Genomic DNA, 19,889 nt, shown 5'->3' on the forward strand with positions numbered 1-19,889 from the left:
GTTACAATTCGATTATTATCAGGGGTGCACATAATTTTTTTGCCGGGGTTCTCAGAGGAGGACCTGGAGATGTGACTTGGTCCTCATTGAGCTTTAGAGCCGACCCGCCTGATGCGATAAATTTATGACAAGCTTTACTTAGAGCCAATTAACTTTGATTTATTATATTAACAATTAATGCTTGATTAACATCAACTGGCACAACAAAATTGCCATTACTTTGAAGTGAAATGTAAAGAAATAAAAAGCACCAATTCAAAATAAAGGGCATTATGCGGCTCCCACATTAACTCCAAGCCTTTTTAAAAGTGGGATGTCCTCCTCATAAGACCTCAATGAACGTGCATGTTTAGCTTTGTAAAATGCGAGCAAAAACACGTTTGTCAGTGCATGTCGCTGTTCATTACCTTTATTCCGCCCTATTCCGCCACTTGTCCATCGGGCGAGTGGGGTCCTGTTTGACATCGATAGTTTGCTTAATTGCCACGTGCTCTGTTTTTTTCGTGCTTTTCAAAGTTTGGATGGCTGAAATTCTTTGACCCTACATAAAATGCGCTGCTCTTATCGGCGACATTGGGATTCTCACGGCACATTTTGTACCGCATTTCCGTGCGAGCATCATTTGCTTCTAGCCATGGTATCTCCTGTAGCCACTTTTCAGCAAAAGTCCTTTTTTTTCGGTAGCTCCGGTGACGTCTGTCGTCTGTCTGTCTTTTGACGGGGGTGGGGGAACACGGAAGTAATTACTCAGTGTGGCCTGCCTCTTTGACATTTTGAGAAGTTATTTTCTCGTGTCCGCCGCAAATACAGTGGTCAGCCATCGGTACGCAAAAGCGTATGGAAGCCGTTGAGGGCCAGCGCGTTTGTCTACGTCCAGTACGCATGCGTGCATGCGGACCACTTATGTGCACCCCTGATTATTATACAATAAATATGAAATCAGAGTTGTGCGTAATGTAAAAAAATAAAAAATAAATGAAAGCAAAACTAGAGTAAAGAATAAAATTCAATACACTCATGTAAAGCTATCTGAACATGAGTGGCAAATGAAGAGGAAGCTGAGATACACATACAGTAGAGGTCACTCTTAGTCAATTGGATGCCAAGAATGCTAGGCTATAGTCAGTGGCAGAGCAGCTATAATAACTATGTTACGTTCGGTAAACTCTGGCCTGTACTAGCAACTCCCATACTGTATTTTTTCCTTTCGTATCCTGAAATTCCTTTCGTAACGAGGCAATATTTTTCCACTGAGGCGTGTCTTAACCTGAAAATTCGATACGTAAAAGTACCACTGTATAGATCCTGACGATTGGTTGAAATTTCAACTGAGTAAAAATTTTAAAAATTACTTTAAAAAATTAAAAATTATAAGCTGCACCTGACTATAAGCTGCACCCCACAAATTTGACACAAAAACGGCATTTGTTTCTAAGATAAGCCACACCGAACTATAAACTCCACCTACCAAATTTGAAAAGAAAACTATGTCCATGTATAAGCCGCACATGTATAAGCCACAGGGGTATTCACACCTAAAGACTACTGTTTTCGCAATACTATGATATTTTCAACTTGATATCTATACTCAAAAAAATAGTATTTTTAGGAACTCATCTAGTGCCATTGGACGATGTTAGCCGTCCAGTCTTGTGGCTCATGAAAAATGAAAACTCTTTAAAAGAGTTTATGATTACTAGATGTCCAATCCATTTGAAGTGGTAGGGTTGCTAGATTGGACGTGAAGCGCAAAAATATCCTCCATTACTATCAAGAGTCGTGCAGAATCAAATTTTCCCCATGACAACAAAATTCTCTTGACCCGTGATAGCTCAAAAACTGATAATTGAGTAATCAAATATCGGATCCCGATACAACATTTTAGTATCAATACAATCCAAACTTTTAACAGCCATACTAACGACGTACACATTATCGGCCAGCAAAATCCATATATAGGACGCACTGGACTATAATCCGCAGGGTTCAAAGCGGGGGGGGAATGTAGCGGCTTATAGTCCGAAAATTACGGTGCAACCCTTTTATGAACTACCCACTGAGATGACAAGAGCCGAAAAAGCTCTTTACTAGAATAATTACTATATTGCAGGGGTCCCCAAACAACGGCCCGCCTCCACATTTGGTCCGGCCCACTGAACAAATTTTTTTTTTCCCCCAATAGTGTTAATTATTTCCTGGCTTTTTTCTGTGAAGAACCCAGACAGGGTTATTTGGTTATTATCTATTTAATTAATAGTGTTATTATTATTTATTATTATATGATATTATATTACTGTATGTTGTTATTATTTTTATTTTATTTACTTTTGTGCCGTGAAGAATCCAGAAAGGGTTATTCAGTTGTGGCTTTCTGAAAAACAATAATTTTTTACATTTAGGCACTGCTGCAATCGTCACACTTTTTCTGTTACAAACTGACTGGGCCCCTCATCAGAGAAGGGAAAAGTCATGTGGCCCTCACAGGAAAAAGTTTTGGGACCCCTGTTATAGTGGAATCATTTATGTTTTGAAGGAAGCATAGTATTTTGTCAGTGAGTGTAACAGCATAACATGTTATCATTTTTGCCACTTTTAGATATCCCTGGATACCTCCTACTGGACCTTTGTCAACTGTTTTGCCGTTTTAGGAAGCATAGCCATCTACTTTGGGATCATGTTTGATTTGCACAGTGCGGGAATTCACGTCCTCTTCCCCCGAGAATTCACCTTCACTGGTCAGTGGGTCATTTTTGTACTTCAAAGAAGCTTAAACCCTGCTGTCTTGGCACTTACCTTGGTAATCAATGCCACATTTCTTGTAGGTGCTGCATCCAATGCTCTCCGTCAGCCTTATTTGTGGTTAACCATAATCCTCACAGTAGGCATCAGCCTGTTGCCGGTCATTTGTATCCAATTTCTCCATAAAATCATCTGGCCTTCTGTGGGTGATAAGGTAAGATCAGACCTGTGACCCCTACCCATCAAAGGCCTCTATATATTTGAAAACTTGAAAATCTGAATGTGGTACCCATATGATGTGTTGCTCTACATGATTTTCTTATTTCCTTTGACTCTTACCTTTAGAAAAAAAAATATATATATATATTGATTCAGCCTATAATCATGCGCAGGGTATGCTTTACTTCATACAGTGTATCACAAAAGAGAATACATTTCTGCAGATATTTATTAGGGCTGTCAAATTTATCGCGTTAACGGGCGGTAATTAATTTTCTAAATTAATCACGTTAAAATATTTGATGCAATTAACGCACATGCCCCGCTCAGATTAAAATGACAGCAGTGTAATGTCCGCTTACTTGTTTTTTGTTGTTTGGCGCCCTCTGCTGGTGCTTGGGTCCAAATGATTTTATGGGTTTGGGGAGTGAGCATGGTGTAATTATTGACATCAACAATGGCGGGCGAGCTAGTTTATTTTTTGATTGAAAATTTTACAAATTTTAATAAAACGAAAACATTAAGAGGGATTTTGATAGAAATTTTCTATAACTTGTACTAACATTTATCTTTTAAGAACTACAAGTTTTTCTATCCATGGATCGCTTTAAGAGAATGTTAATAATGTTAATGCCATCTTATTGATTTATTGTTATAATAAACAAATACAGTACTTATGTACCGTATGTTGAATGTATATATCAGTCTTGTGTCTTATCTTTTCATTCCAACAATAATTAACAGGAAAATATGGCATATTTTATAGATGGTTTGAATTGCGATTAATTACGATTAATTAACATTTAAGCTGTAATTAACTCGATTAAAAATTTTAATCGTTTGACAGCCCTAATATTTGTATCTTTTCATGGGACAACACTGACAAAATGACACTTTGACACAATGAAAAGTAGTCTGTGTGCAGCTTATATAATACAGTTAATTTATTTTCCCCTCAAAATAACTCAAAATATAGCCATTAATATCCAAACCCCTGGCAACACAAGTGAGTACACTCCTTAAAAACAACATACATCCCTAAATGTCCAAATTGAGTACTGCTTGTCATTTTCCCTCCAAAATGTCATGTGACTCGTTACAGGAGTGCTGTCAGCATTACTGCAGAGATTTAAGAGGTGGGGGATCAGCCTGTTAGTGCTCAGACCATACGCCGCACTCTACATCAAATTGGTGTGGATGGCTGTCACCCCAGGAGGACGCGTCTTCTTAAGACGGTACACAAGAAAGCCCGCAAACAGTTTGCGGAGACATGTCAACAAAGCACATGGATTACTGGAACCATGCCCTATGGTCTGATGAGATGGGCGTGCTTTCTTGTGTACCGTCTTCAGAAGAGGCTTTAGGGATGTACGTAGTTTCTAAGGCGTGTACTAAGCCTGAACAATATATCGTTTAAACATCGCCATCACGATGTGTGCGTGCGCGATAGTCCCACCACAAGGACGTGCGATAGTTTTTATTTTTTTTAATCCACATACGCCCTGCTTTCTGCTCTGCACAGAGCCTCAAGGCCCAAGTACACTGCATGCGTGATCGTTGCGGTTCCGGTCCGGTTCAGTGTTGCCTGCGTGCCACGCAGTCCGTCAAAAACAGGCAAATCATACCGGCTGCTGCACGGCTGCGGTCCGCCAACTCCGTCCCCTCGTGAGCTCTCGCGTGATCGCGCGCGATCATGTGCCATTTAAATCAACGACAAACACACAGAGTCTGTAGTATGTACTCATCAGAGAAGCAGAGAGAGAGCACATTTTTTTTCTTGCATATTGATAATGTAACGTTTGCTAAGCGGAAGTTTGGCCGCGAAAACAACACACGAGCTTCAACGCCTTTTTCCTCTTTTTCTTTATTAACTTCCCGCCACCTCACCAATGCAAAAACAACAACTACAGTGGGGAGAACAAGTATTTGATACACTGCCAATGGGTTTTCCCATTGTCAGTGTATCAAATACTTGTTCTCCCCACTGTATTTACACTGACGCTATCTAGTCCACCAATCGGAGCGTCGCGCTGGTGCACCAGCACACCAATGACAGCCCCGCGTTGGTGCATAAATTAACCCACCGATGACAGCCCCGGCGACACTACAATATTTTATTTGTGTCTGTCTCTTAATTCCAGATTGACTGCATCATGTTGAGATCAGGGCTCCGTGTGTGGAGGGAAGGGGGGCTATTATGCCCTTGGTTGTGTCGGTGCGTTTATATCTTTGTGCACATTTAAAATTTATGGCACATAACATCTCATAGAGCTGTTATAAACAACTGATAAATAATCTGTCATATTTATAAAATGGATAGCGAATTATATTCGACATGAACTAAAAAAACAGCGTACTTGGAATTGGTGTCTCAACACTGCAGATTCATGTGGCCAGCGCAAACTGTTGTTTTTTCTATGAAGAGTCAAGTGAAATGTAGGAAAGAAAGAGAAACGTCTTGAATAGACCACCAGGTCGAAACTTGTGGGTGTCTCTTTTTTCTCTTTCGTCTCTTTTTTCTCTTTCGTACTTTCCCCCCTCGACTCTGTATACAAACCGAGATTGTTTGTACGCGGGGCACGAGAATTTCTGCAGTGGAACCACTTCCAGATACGCTGTCTTTTTTTTTTTTTTTTTTTGCTTAGCACGTCGTGTTTGATATCATTGCCAGAAAAACACACATAATAGGACACTTTGCAGTTTCGCTTTTAATGGTGTCCTTATAGTAATATCTGCTGCATGTATATCACTTTGTGGCTTTCCACCTCCATGATGAAGCGCTCATCATCCATTTTCGCTCGTGTTTAAACCGTGATTAGGCACCTGGGCTTTTGACGTCAGGCCCAGCTCCGCCCATTTTGCCGGATGCGTGTCCGGCAAAAATAGAAAATAGCCTATACCATCCGGCGGGCATGCGGCACGCCGGAGGTGGTTCGCAGTCAAGCCGGAGCACTGACGCGGCCGGTATACGTTGAACAATAGGATATAATGAGAACGGATTGGCTCCGGCGCTATTTTTTACCGGAGTCGGACTGGAAACGCAACGATCACGCATGCGGTGTACTTGGGCCCTCACACCCTTCCTCTCCCAGCTCTTTGAACCTCAGTCACTGCAGCACTTGCTTATTAAAGTTAACGATGCTGGTATCTTTGATCTTGCCAAAGAAGCGGACATCATAGCGCAGCAGCTGTCAATCATCGTTTAACTTGTTAAACAGTTTCTGCAAGGAAGCCGCTTTGGAATGAATGTGTGTTTGTGTGTGTGTGTGTGTGTGTGTGTGTGTGTGTGTGTGTGTGTGTGTGTGTGTGTGTGTGTGTGTGTGTGTGTGTGTGTGTGTGTGTGTGTGTGTGTGTGTGTGGAGACGTTTGAGACATATACATTAAATGCCAGAAGTGATCATGAGGAGTTTGTAATTTCTACATGTCCACCAAGAGTCACAGCTAAGGTAGATAAACAGAAGTATTTAATAAAGCCAAGCATTTTTCTGCTACAGTACTTTATTCTTGTTCAAAAATGATTTGGTTGGACAGTTATGTTTAAAACTGATCATAATTATTACATTTGAAGTGCTTAAAACCATTTAATAATATGTATATATAAATATATATATATATATATATATATATATATATATATTTTTTTTTTTTAATCATACTTTGGGGAAAAAGTGAGGGGAAAAAACATGCCCTATATGTATCTCTTCCCAATGCTAAATCTGAATAAATACATTGAGCACACACACAAAAAAAAAAAAAATTGGGGGGGGGCGGGGGGCCAAACTTCGCGGTTTTTCACTTATCGCGCGGGTTCTGGTCCCCATTAACCGCGAAAAACGAGGGATCACTGTACACTGGTGAGTCATCCAAAGTCTTTCCAAACAGCTAGCTATTCAAGCCATCTAGTGAAAATTTCTTTTAAAAAAAAAAAAAATATATATATATATATATATATATGTTTTTTTTTTTTTTAATATCGCAATATAATATCGCAAACCCCCAAAAAATCGCAGCAATAGTTTTTTCCAATATCATTCAGGCCTAGCGTGTACTCACTTTTGTTGCCAGGGGTTTAGTTATTAATGGATATATTCTGAGTTATTTTGGGGGGGGGAATAAATTAACTGTATTATGTAAGCTGCACACAGACTACTTTTCATTATGTCAAAGTGTCATTTTGTCAGTGTTGTCCCATGAAAAGATATGCTTAAATATCTGCAGAAATGCAAGGGCTGTACTCACTTTTGTGATACACTGTACATAACAGGGATCGACAATATAAATTGCCAGCTGGCCCGGACGCGCTTTAAAACCATCAGGGCCACCAGAATGCTCCAACCACTGGCCCGGTGGGGCCAGTAAAAATGTGCTTTGATAACGTTAAGCTATCCCGATCAAACACAACCTTACAGTCTATGAAGCCAGCCATTGCTCTTCTTGTGGCATAAAAACACCTTGTTCGCTTGCTCACTCCCGCGTGAACACACACAACCTGATTGCTGCTGCTGATTGATTGTCAGTATCTCAGTACTTACCTAACATTATACTACAAGACCTGTTACCGAAACCCCCAGCACCCGGCCAAGCACCATGGGGGAGAGACCACTCATGAAAGAGAAAGTCACCGGAGGAGTTGAAGTAAAGCGAAATCCAATATGAAAGGAAAACTGGGAGAAAGTTTCAGCCTGAGTGGCAAGACAGCTGGAATTGGCTCTGCTACGATGAGATAAAAGAACAAGGTTTACTGTGAGTTGTGCAGATCAATGCCCAACTTAGAGAAAAGTTAACGGGGATGAAACTTATGGTATGAACGTGATAATAATAGAAAAATAATATCCTCATAACGACGGTCTACCTTGAAAATAGTGAGCCATAATTGCCTTAGTCATCTCTTTGACTTCTAAATTGTTGCAATGACAACCGAGCCGGGGGAAGACTTCCAGAGGGCGGTAAGGTGAAGACGGGAAAGCTTCACCCCGGCACGGGGCTCTCCCACTCGCCCGCCTCCCCCTGGAGCTACCAAGAAAAAATGTTTTTGTCTGTGTGTCTCGAAAACATTGAAATATGTGTAAGTGGTCAGTGGAGTCTATTTAGGTTTAGTCATGTATACTGGAGTGATTATGGAACTGGAATAGGATTATTTGTACAAGATTAATGAAAAGTGCAGCAAAACGGTGTAAAAACATGAAAGGGATCCACAGATAGAAAGACTTGTAGTTCTTAAAAGAAAAACCAAAATGATTTGATATTGAAACCCTCCTTTTCGTTTTTCTACAATATCTAAAATTAGTTTAAGTAGTAGGTCACCATTGTTGTTGACGTCGCAGGGCGTTGACGTCACATGGTTACGCTGGCGAGCTTCCAGAGTATGACTCTAGAGACATAAGCATGTCATCTGTTCAACCCTTTCAATTTGAACCTGAAAGGAACATTAATTAGCATAACAGCACTGTCGATATTTCACAAAACAAGCAGCAAAAGCAAAATGAACAGGAAAGACTGGCTGAGACGAGTCAAAAGTAGGGTGGGGGGGAGTGCCAAAATGTGCTACACTTGACACCAAAAGTACGTCCGTGCGCTTTCAGCTTGTTTTGTTTTAGATGCATTCAGACAGAACATACTAAAGATGCCTTAAGAAAATATTGAAACGTAACAATATCAAATAAGGGTGGTTTAAATATGCTACGTTGCTAATGCGGTCAAAACATCAAGAATCTGCTTTAAATCTACCACAAGAAAACACAATGCTTAAAAGTATGCGATTGAAACACATGTTAAAAGTCTTTTCAGGGCATGAAAAGATAGTAAAAGACTCAATAAAAACACAAATAGTAAGTATTCGCCGCTTTTAACTGATGAGCTCATGTGTTGGATGTGTCGCCGCTTAGAAGGAATTGCAGTTACTCGGTCGTATTTGTCGAGTGACAGTGACAATCTACGTCATCACCCCAAGCGTCCATTGCGTGTGCCTAAAACATGGCGCCCTCCGTAGGTCAAAACATCTACTAAATATTAGTTTTGCACCGATACCATTTTTTGGCCCTGATACCGATACCACCCCGTTATATATATATATATAAAAAAAAAAATTCCCCCAAAGAGCTACATAATTGGATGTGAAATCATTGCTATCAAGGCTTTGTCAGGCGGTTGCTTACCTTTGCAAAATAGGAAAAAGACGAGTACAAAGTATAATACTAGCCCAACAGTAATAAAGTAAAAATAAATTCATAATAATAAACTCTGAATGAACTGAGTAAACTTTTTTAAACCTCTCAAAGGCCAAACAGTGCAACCTTCATGAAATTATTGTCACATTCTGCTGCTGGTTAGATTGTGTTTTGTTGTTGGGCTGTTAGTGGGGGCGTTCCTGACGTCGCACCTGAATCCAATGCAGGCTCATCAACGCAGCATTTAAGCATGGGTGATCTCAGAGAAGGCTGCCGAGATATTTGCCTTGCTGATCGCCATTTGACATCTCGCACTATAGTCTCGCTACATTTGCTTGTTACGCCCCTGCATTGGGTTTTTTCTGTTAGTGTGCTGCACTCGTTTGTAACCTCTACCCTGTGCAGGTATTTGAGTGTTTTTATTATGGCTTTTTGGCTTGCTGCCTATCGTCTTAGTTAACCTTCGAGTTTGTAGTATTGAGCTCCGTCGACCTGCTGTCACGGACTCCTTTTGTTATTTCTACTATCCCGCGATCGCGTGTTATTTTTTGTTTGCAATCATTAACCCTTTAAGGTCTGGGCCTATTTTGTCTGATTTTGCATGCCTTTGAAGTTGCCTTTATATTTCAAAGAAAGAATTGTTTACGATGGCCTGGTTTGGTCCCTTTTTTTGTGACACCTTGAACTTCATGTCCATACTGTTATTTCCTTCACTGACCAATTATAAATCATCATTTTGGGCCCAAAAAGACCAAAAATTCCAAAATCGTTCTGTCAAAATTTTTAATATTGATGTCGAATTGACAACCAAACATGCGTAACGAACCGTTTTGAAACTTTGTAATATTTATTCAACATGTTAGGATGAACATTCAACCAAAAAAATTTAGAATAAATAGTCTTATATTTGATAATTCAACATAAACAACAGGTATAGCCATAGGCGTTTTTTGCCTTTATACATGCTCTAGTCAAAACAGGTTATATACAGCAGACCAAACAGTGAAGAACAGTGAAAAAATATATACCATCTAACACAAAAAGTGTTTAGAGGCCATCTCTTTTTGAGTTTAGGTATTGCGGCCCATCACCTGATGAAAACTATGTACACACAATCAAGCTTCTTGAACACACATTTATATACACAAATTGAGAAGACTGATTGTGGGGAAAAAAAAAAAAAAAATATATATATATATATATATATATATAACATTGGGGAAAAAAGTATTTTTAAAAATATTTACAATAAACAAGTTAAATTTTTTTCAGGCATGCCACTCCGAAAAGCAGTTTCGTCCTGGAATTAGACACAAGGCTACATCACACAGGCCAAACTTCCATGGGGTGTCGGTCCTCTTTTCACACTTCCACCCTTCCATTTTCATTTCACTTTACTTTCATTGTCACTATAAATGTAAATGAAAAAAAGTCAGTATTTATGAAAATAATAAAGTATAAAATAAAAATATATACAGCAATAAATAATAATGGAAATCTATATGTATGACAATAGAAAGAATACCATAGCTGAATATGCTACATCCCTAATCTTCATATAGAAAGAAGAACACCACAAATTATAAATTCCTGCCTGGGATACACATAGTGCACGTACGACTGATATGCACATTTTATTATTATATACATGAACACACACTTATATTGCATCAAAATTAACTTTGTCTTGCAATATCAAAAGAAACTTTTTCAGCATTAAAAAAAAAAAAAAGTGAGTTGGCTTACCTCTGCTTGTCGATGGCGTCACCCACGTGTTCAAATCCGTCACTATCTTCACTCGAGGACTCTTCCGAAGAAGACGATGATGACGAATTTGGACCGTCCTCTTCTTCAAGTTGATCAAAAAGCACAATTGCTTGCGCTAAATTTAGTTTTCCGTTGATTCTCAAAGTCACACAAAGTCGCTGATCGATCCAAACGGCCGTTGCTCGCCACCTCGCTGCTTCAGAACACTCCTCCCTCTCGTTCGGTGGAACCTCGCACGGCAGTTATATTTATTAAAAAAAACGCATTTTGTGCTTCCACTGTGACTTTGAAAGGGTTCGTTTGATTTGTGTTTTTTTCATGGCGCTTCCATTCTGAAAAAGGACAAGAAATGATGGAAATATAGACATAAATAAATGATCCATGCAGCGTTTTAATGTTTTTTTGAGAGGACAATAAAACTATAAAACTTAAATGACAATATCTCACGTTTTAGTTGGTCGATTGACTTCAAATAATAACGAGAGTAAACCGCAACTTCCGCACTTTAAAACGAGACCAACCAACGGCATGTGGGTGACGTAATTAAAACGTGAGGGCGCTTCAAAGACGACGTGCGCTGAGGATGCGCCGGCGCGTCCTTTGACTCTCAAGGTTTAAACCCTTGTACGTATCCCCCGCTTGTTGTCCGCATCGAGGTCCAACCTTTTTTCCGCATTTGCGGACGCTAACAATTATAAGTAATAATAATTGACCACAGCATCCCGTCTCTCTATTAGAGTCCCTTATTTCTATTTCTGAAAGGTGGCAACCCTACTTTGGAAACAGTTCCCAAATTACTGCGGCATTTCTTTCAGTAAAACACAAAAATAAAGTAGACGTAGTGAACTGACCAGAGATTGTTGCTCCGGTCCAGCGCCCTTCCTCTGCATAGCAGTCCTGCTCTTGCAGGCTCAAACTCGTTGTGTTCATTCACGTTTCGTCTTCAAATGTTTTATCAGGTTCGAGGTATTGAAACTGGCCGATTTAACTCCACATCTCGAAACTTTCAGGCCGCAAATCTTGCATGGAGCCATTGATTCTAATCGACGGGATTTCTATTTTGAAATATTTCCTGACCGCCGCCATTTCTCCTGGTTTATTTTTCTTTCATATGAAAAAGCGGCCTTGTCATTGGTTAGGAGTGACTATTGGCCCGTTCTCATTGGTCTGGAGCAGGCCAATAGCGATAGCTGCTTGGTGTTCACGTGTCATCACACAACACAGAGACAGTGTAGTGAGCGCCAGGAGATAAAAAAGGCTGTGGTCAAATGTTATAATAATGGACCGGTAAATGGTATCGGCGCCGTCTTTGTTGGTACTCACCGATACCACCATTTCGGATCGGCGCCCCCTGCCGATACTAGTATCGGTATCGGTGCATCTTTACTAAATATTATCGATTTTTAAATCAATGGCTGTATTTTATGTGTTATAACATTTGAGTAAAAAAGAACAATTGTGACTTATTAGCAGTGTTGTTAAAAACGGCGTTACAATATAACGGCGTTACTAACGGCGTTATTTTTTTCAGTAGTGAGTAATTTAATTAATTTTCTCATCTTGGCAACGCCGTTACCGTTACTGAGGCGGGAAAGGCGTGCGTTACTTTGTGTTACTAAGTTGGTTGAATAAAAAAAGTTAGAGAGATGGACTCACGGAGACGAGAGAGCACAGCAGGAGTGGGGAAGACGCCGTTGCAAGGTGGCTCCAATAATACCTGACTGTAGCCTACAAACTACGCCCACATGATACGGTAGATATCACATATTATAGAACTAGATGCAAATGATAGACACGTCTGCATTGGCAACATGTTTTAAGGACTACATGCGTTAGTAAACAGCGGCCATCTTAAAGCAGTAGACCTCTCAGGAAGGTTCTGTTGTAGAGATCCTTCCTAGCGAACCTACTTTTTTATTATTTTTTTTTTTAATCTAAAATGGTCCTAAATCGGCAAAATCTTGACTTAAATCTATCTTTAAATTATGAAACAGTTGTAAAACTTACACATGTTGAAAGTAGACAGAAGGGAACTAATGCAATAGCGGGAGCAATTTTAACAACTTTAACGGTTGATTCACAACTTTAAAAGACTTCCACACACATAGCAAAATTTACTATCTAGTTATCGCAATACTCTTGTGCCTAGTTAAGTGGAGGGTAAAGAATTGGGCTAAGGCCAATTGTCCCAAAAACCCTTTAAACTTCACATTGTGTGACCTTTTATTTATTTTTATTTTTTTTTGAGAAAAAAAAATAAAACATGAAAATTATCACGAGTTACTTTGCCAAGTAACTAATTACTCTTAAATTCAGGTAACTGAGTTACTAACGCAATTACTTTTTGGGAGAAGTAATTTGTAACTGTAATTAATTACTTTTTTAAAGTAAAATTAACAACACTGCTTATTAGAGCCTACAAGTCGTTAAGTCTAAGGTTCCCTTCAAGTTTACCTGAAAAAAATAAACGTTATTTAGCCTATTCAAGCAAATTGTTCGTTTTGTGATAATTGGCGTCAGTAACTGACGCACTGACCTGGGCCAGTGGTTTTGATGGTGGGGCCAGTGAACTTCTAACTAATTGTCTACCCCTGCATAGGAATATTCTAGTCTAGTCTTGAGCTTCTTCTGAGTTCAAATAGTACATGTCATCTATTAATCAGTATTTTATATTTAAATGTAATGACAGCATTTTTAAAGTGCATTCATTAACTTTAGTTTTTTTTTTTTTTTTTAACCTTCCCCTTAAGGTCCAGAGAAACAGAAAGAGGTATGAGTTGGAAATGCAACAGGAGGCAAAAAAGAAAACACCAGGCTTCCAACGTGGTGGGCTTTCCCGCCGCTCCGGCTATGCCTTCTCTCACTCTCGAGGCTATGCAGACCTCATCGCGTCTGGACGGAGCATTCGGAGGCGCCCTACGTCCCGTGTTGGGCCTCAGAGCAGCATCAGGGAGGTCCCCGAAAGAGCTGAGAACATCTGACGCTTGCAGAACCTAGAGACCAATGGAAACTGACACTGTGCCGGGATTCCCTTGGCTGGAATCACCATTTAAGATTCAGTCACAACACTGTTGAGATGGTCAAGGTTTTTCGTTAACTCAGGATGAGAAATGACATTATCAAAGTTGAGAAGATATTTTTGGATGAGAAAGTGCTGTTGAAAGTGACACAGGAACTGAGGCACCTATTCGTCCTCTATGCACAGACTCTATTATGCAAAACCAAAAAGAAACTGATATTTTTGTTCATGCACTGACAGTGTGACTGTATTTAACTCAGGATTTTAAAACAAAAAGCTTTATTCTTAAAAGGTTTGTTGACCCCACTAAGCACACCTTTCCCACTAGTCATCACTACTCAACTACTAACAGGTACAATATGTCTATTGAGCACTTGAAATTAGTATTTTGTCTTGAATTTTATATCATGATAAAATTCATCTATTTTGTCTGTTGAAATTCAGAAAGGCCCTCATGTTTTTACACTTTTAATATTTTATCATGAATAAAGGAGGCATGTTACGATTTCAGGGTATGCTAGGGAATTCACCGTTTGTCTCAATTTAATTTGTGATGGGAACAACGTTTTTCCTCAACTGAATCAAATGGCTGTAATTGCTCTTGCTCTCATTTTTTTTCCTCATTTATTTAATCCAAAATCTTTTAAATTCAGTTTAATCCAGTCTTTTAAATCCATTTTTCAACATAAATAGGTTACCTTAATAATATCCGCTCCCCATTGTCGTGATGCAAAAAACATTTTATTATTGTATTTTTTTTTTTTTTTTTTTTTTGCATTTGTGGGCATATAAATATACACATGTTGGTTTACATTAAAATGTTAATTTCCATAGTACTGCAGTTTATTTAAGGTTTCCATTACACACTTTAAGCCAAAATGAAATGGAGACAGGTGTTTTCTGTTACTCTATGCTTTTATTGATTAATGAATGGAGTAAATTGACCTGGAAAAGCTGATGCAGTAGTTGAGCTAATATTTTATGACTGTACATTTTGTTGTTAATAAAAGCCATGGGTATATGTATTAATCTCAGCACTTTTAATATGCAAAATATATAGATTTGTATTACATTTCCTTTCATTCATCATCTGCACCCTAACACATATCCTCAAGACTATGGGCAAGAGCAGAGGTACACTCTGAACTGAAAGCTAGCCAAGCACAGGCCACAAACGACTATTTCTTACAATCACACCCACGGACGATTTAGAAGTAATTTTAGTCAAATACAACAAAATAGCTATGTCAAAACATTTTCATCAGGAATCCAACAAAAATTCTCTCCTCAGCGATTGTTTATAGCAAGTGTATCCGTGAATACAGCAGCTCTCAAATATGAGTATTCAAAGCCAATCCTCCCAGTTTTTTTTAACTGGACTTCTATTTAGTTAATGGCAGGCAGTGAGTTACATTGTCCCAAGAATTTTGGAATATATGATGTTGCTGAATTAATTTACAGAAATGTTGCACTGAGTATGTGAACGATTGTCCATGATTCCAAAAGAATTAATTGTTCCATTTTGAAATAGCTTTATTCTGAAAATTATATCCTAGAATCAATGGCGTAGGTTTGGTCTCAAGTTGGATAGGGACAATATAACAGCATAAACCTGCATATACACTTTTTGCTGGGGACGGGACATTAGTACGACCAGATTATTGAACGGTGGTTAGGGCCGAATATGTACCTAATTAATTGATGGGCGAAATGATCAAAGCAAAATAAATCTCTATTATACTTTTATGTGTATTGGTTCATGTAATATGACGTTAGATTAAAACCTTTGTTTTCAACAACTATTAAACATTTTCAAGTCCCTTTATTTAAAAAAAAAAACAAAAAAACTGGGAGCTATCCAAGAATGAGTCCACTTCTGAGGGGACACTGGAGCACCCTATTACTCAAAGTATTGTAATATAAAAGTGATTTGGGGAAAAAAAAAAAAAAAAATTCTGAGCTATCCGAGGACCGAATCACATCAGAGGCAAAGAAAAATGTAGCCCTGACCCCCGTTCACCCAATCTGTTTGGTTTTATTAATGTCCCGTCCCCAGGAAAAAGTATACATGCAGTTTATGCTGTTACATCATCCCTACCAATGTTCCGGGGCAAGACATTCTAGCAACCTTCACCCCTGATGGTGTGCCAGTCACATAACTAAAATATCGCTACCTTTTATCACCATTCTTCTCATGCTCCACTCTACGAAAGTAATAATACCACCTGTCAAGTTGTACGGTTTTGGCATAATTTGTACAACTGAGCACTGATTTTTAAATGTGTACGCCGTACGTTCAAAATCTGTACATTTTTCGTGCATTACGTTTTTTTTTCTCCGTTCGGATTTTGTCACCGTTTTGGCAACGAGAAAATATGCGTTACTATGCGTTACTACGTTGGTTGAATGACGTGAGAAAAGCCAGAGACACAGCAAAAGAAGAGTGGGAGTGGGAATGAGGGAGTTGTGGCGCCATTGCAAACGCGATGCTAGGTTAGGTGGCTCCAATAATACCTGACTGTAGCTGACAGCCTACAAACTACGCCCATATGATGCTACTCTACATGCAAACTGATACACTTGCTGGCGTTGGTAAACAGCCCCCATCTTAAAGCAGTAGACTTCTCAGAAAGGCTCTGTTGTAGTCAGGCCCAGGCCATTTGGGGGCCCTAAGCAAAATAATGCAAAGGGGCCCATATTTTTGGCCCACCATTTCGTCACGGTGTACTGTGATACCCATACATGCAATCCAACCCATATGTCCATATTTTGTATATTAATCAGATTTTGTTGCACTGCAGACTTCAAACTTCTCACCCAAATGATTGTCAGTACTTACAGTAGATAGCGCCAAACCTTTTTCTAAAACAGGAAAGAAAAATGTTAAGGAAGAACTTTTATTTTTTTAAGCTTGTTATCAAGTATCAAAACTCACAAAAGTCAAATAAAGCAAACTAGTAAACAAAATAGAATATAAATTAAACAATTGCCAGATTGGGGGGGCCCCTAGTGGTCAGGGGCCCTAAGCAGCTGCATAGTCTGCGTATAGGCTGGTTGTAGTGAACCTTCCTAGTGAACCTAAGTAACCTTTTATCTGAAATACTCCTAAATCGGCAAAATCTTGACTTGAATCGATCTTTAACTGATAAAACGGTTTTAAAACTTTCACGTCGAAAATAGACAGAAGGGAACAATGAAAAAACGGGAGCAATTTTATCAACTTTGACGGTTGATTGACAACATTAAATGACTTCCAAACATAGCAAAGGTTAGTTGTTTTTTTTAAATTAAAAAAAAAAAAAAAAAAAAAAAGAAAAAAAAAAAAAACCCAAACCAAAATAAAAAAAAACATGAAAGGTAACACCAGTTACTTTGCCGAAGTAATTTGTAACTGTAATTAATTACTTTTTTAAAGTAAGACGAACAACACTGGTCATAAAGATGCAGTCTTCAAAATGAAAAGTGACGAAAGTGGAGATTTTATTCTGCCAATTTGTTGCCGAACACAATTTCCCTGCAACTATTGCTGATCACTTCTCAGAATTAGCAAAAGAAATGTTCCCTGACTCAAAGATTGCATCGGTAAGTTAATTTTATCAATTGACCTTTTGTAATTTATAACTGGACACACAAACGAACTACCTTCAAGTCAAACTGAACTGCGAGCTGAAGTCCCTGTTAAATTTTAGTAATCATGATGTAGCTGAAGATATTGATTGTTCTTTGATTGCACCAGGTTATATGTGGCAATATTACCAATAAATTCATATTATTTTAAAATTTGAGTTTTACTTTTCTTTCATATTGCACGCTATATAAAACGTTGTAAGATTAGTCACCAATTTGTAAGGGCATACGCCACTATTTGTAAGATTGCCAATGGCCTTGGGTTGACAGTTATGATGAATAATTCTGCACCTCTAACATCTTCACACCGTTGTCGATCGTTTTATTTTAGGTTTGCAGTACTAGTTGCAGCCTCTAGATGTCACTGCAAGACAATGCCAGCCTGTCAAAACAGTTCGCGCATGGCTGAGTGTATTGGTGTGCGTACACTCACTGTACACGTATTGACAAATATAAACGATGATTATTTATTCACAGTTCTCAAAAATCGAATGGAGCCCCAAGAGGAAAGTATTTACTTACTCATGGAGCCTCGCCACACATCATATCTTTCAACAGTAGTCCTGAAGTAATGAGGCATTTCAGGTGTAATTAGGTAGGTCTAGATCATTCTTCATACGCATCTTAGTTTCATGATTTTATGCTCATGTTTTTTCTTTAATCTGACTTTCAGAGGGGTTCCACGTTCTCGGACTGGAGACACGCGATAGCTGCATGCATGAAGATAAGTGGATTTTAAGGGGGGGCTGGGGGCAGGCCCCTCCTGGTGGCCGAAAAGTGTAATTGCATGAAATTGACTTTCCTACTTATATAAAACTTGTAAAGCAATAAAACTGCAACAAAAATGAATGAAATGAAAAAAAAAAAAAAATTATTGGGTCAAAATTACTTTTCGAACAGATCACGTGACTACCACCTTAGGCGGTCATTTGCTTTGCATAAAATTAAAAAAAAAATAATAATAATAATAATTTTAGAGGAGGGCAATTTTATTTTTCAAGTGAATTTTTTCTTTGATTGAAAATACTTTTTTTGTTGTTGATTGAAGCAACTTTTTTTGGGATTGAATGACTTTGACACAATTGTCTGACCCATAAATGGCCCAAACACAAAAGGCTTCAATCAAAGAAAACTTTTTCAATGAAAAATTAAGTGTTCAAATGCAAAATTTTCTATCTCAAATATTTTTTCGCATTCAAAAATGTTTTCTATGATTGAAATTTTTAGTTTTTTTATTGAAGTGATTTTTGTTTTGTTTTGAAAATATATATTTTTGAAGCAACTTATTTTTTGATTGAATCATAAAGACAAAAACGTCCCAGCCAAAACGCATATCACCATTACTTCAATCAAAAAAGTTGCTTCAATCAAAAAAAAAAAACTTGACTCCAAACAAAAAAAAAATTAAATCAAGGAAAAATAGCTTTCACATGCATTTTTTTTTAAGTTTCAAATTTATTTTTGCATTCAAACACATTTTTATTTTGATTGAAGCGACTTGTTTTTAATTGAAAATATATATTTTGATTGAAGCAACTTTTTTTTTTGACTGAATAATAAAGACACAAATCTATCTCCATATGGTTCCGCCCAGCGGATACAATTTTTGACAGGGGTAACTACATTGGCACGACACCGGCGGGTGTATATTCAATGTATGACGATCTTGGCAAAAGAATTGCCTAAGCAGTCTGATTTAGAATTCCCCTCAAGAATGATGGGAAACAAAAAACGCTCAATGTCAACTTATTATTATAAATATTCTTGTAAGTTAATTTTATTGCTGACAGTGCGTTTCGGGGTCATCAACATGTTGTGCCCCCCTTCCCCAAAAGACAAACTCCGCCTATGTGTTGAAGTGATACGTCAAAACGTGATTAAATCGAATGGGTTTTGTTATTTGTTATTGAAATGACTGCCTGCTCCTGTTCTTCTTCTGTTTCAGTTCTTATGTGAGCCAAGAAACTCAGTATCTAACCGAATTTTAACCAAACGAGCAAGGTTTTCTTGATTGGTTCATGCGGTGTATTTATTAAATTACTTTTCACACCTCCGGGGGGAGCTAAAGCACAATTTAATAGTACGACCACACTGACTGTTATCCATTAATTCATTCTCTCCATGGCTTATCCACACTATTATTTTCTTTATTCTGAGTAAGAATTAGGTGTACTTTGACAACCAACAAAGTCGTGATGGTAAATCATTTATATATTTTTGGAAAACATGATTAAGATAATTTAAGTAAATTAAACGTGTACATAAACACAAGTGTTTGAGGTGAGCAGCCACTTTCATTGGCGCTTAAACCTGAATTTAAGAATTTACTCAAAAATATTTGCACTTTCTTG

The 19,889-nt window shown here is 38.3% G+C and overlaps 1 protein-coding gene across 2 annotated transcripts in view; it reads left to right on the forward strand.

Moving 5' to 3' along the window:
• atp8b1 (ATPase phospholipid transporting 8B1) overlaps positions 1-17,194 on the forward strand; it is a 53,077-nt gene extending 35,883 nt beyond the window's left edge. The window contains exons 29-31 of one of the 2 annotated variants that reach the window (XM_057818996.1): positions 2,597-2,735; positions 2,823-2,953; positions 13,643-17,194. In XM_057818996.1, coding sequence (XP_057674979.1) covers positions 2,597-2,735; positions 2,823-2,953; positions 13,643-13,873 — 501 coding nt within the window. In that variant the 3' untranslated portion in view covers positions 13,874-17,194. The remainder of the gene's footprint in view (positions 1-2,596; positions 2,736-2,822; positions 2,954-13,642) is intronic. The other variant, XM_057818995.1, reaches the window with a different exon arrangement.
• The last annotated feature ends 2,695 nt before the right edge of the window (positions 17,195-19,889 follow it).

The sequence above is a fragment of the Corythoichthys intestinalis genome, chromosome 17 (assembly GCF_030265065.1).
Source record: "Corythoichthys intestinalis isolate RoL2023-P3 chromosome 17, ASM3026506v1, whole genome shotgun sequence".
NCBI classification, from domain to species: domain Eukaryota; kingdom Metazoa; phylum Chordata; class Actinopteri; order Syngnathiformes; family Syngnathidae; genus Corythoichthys; species Corythoichthys intestinalis.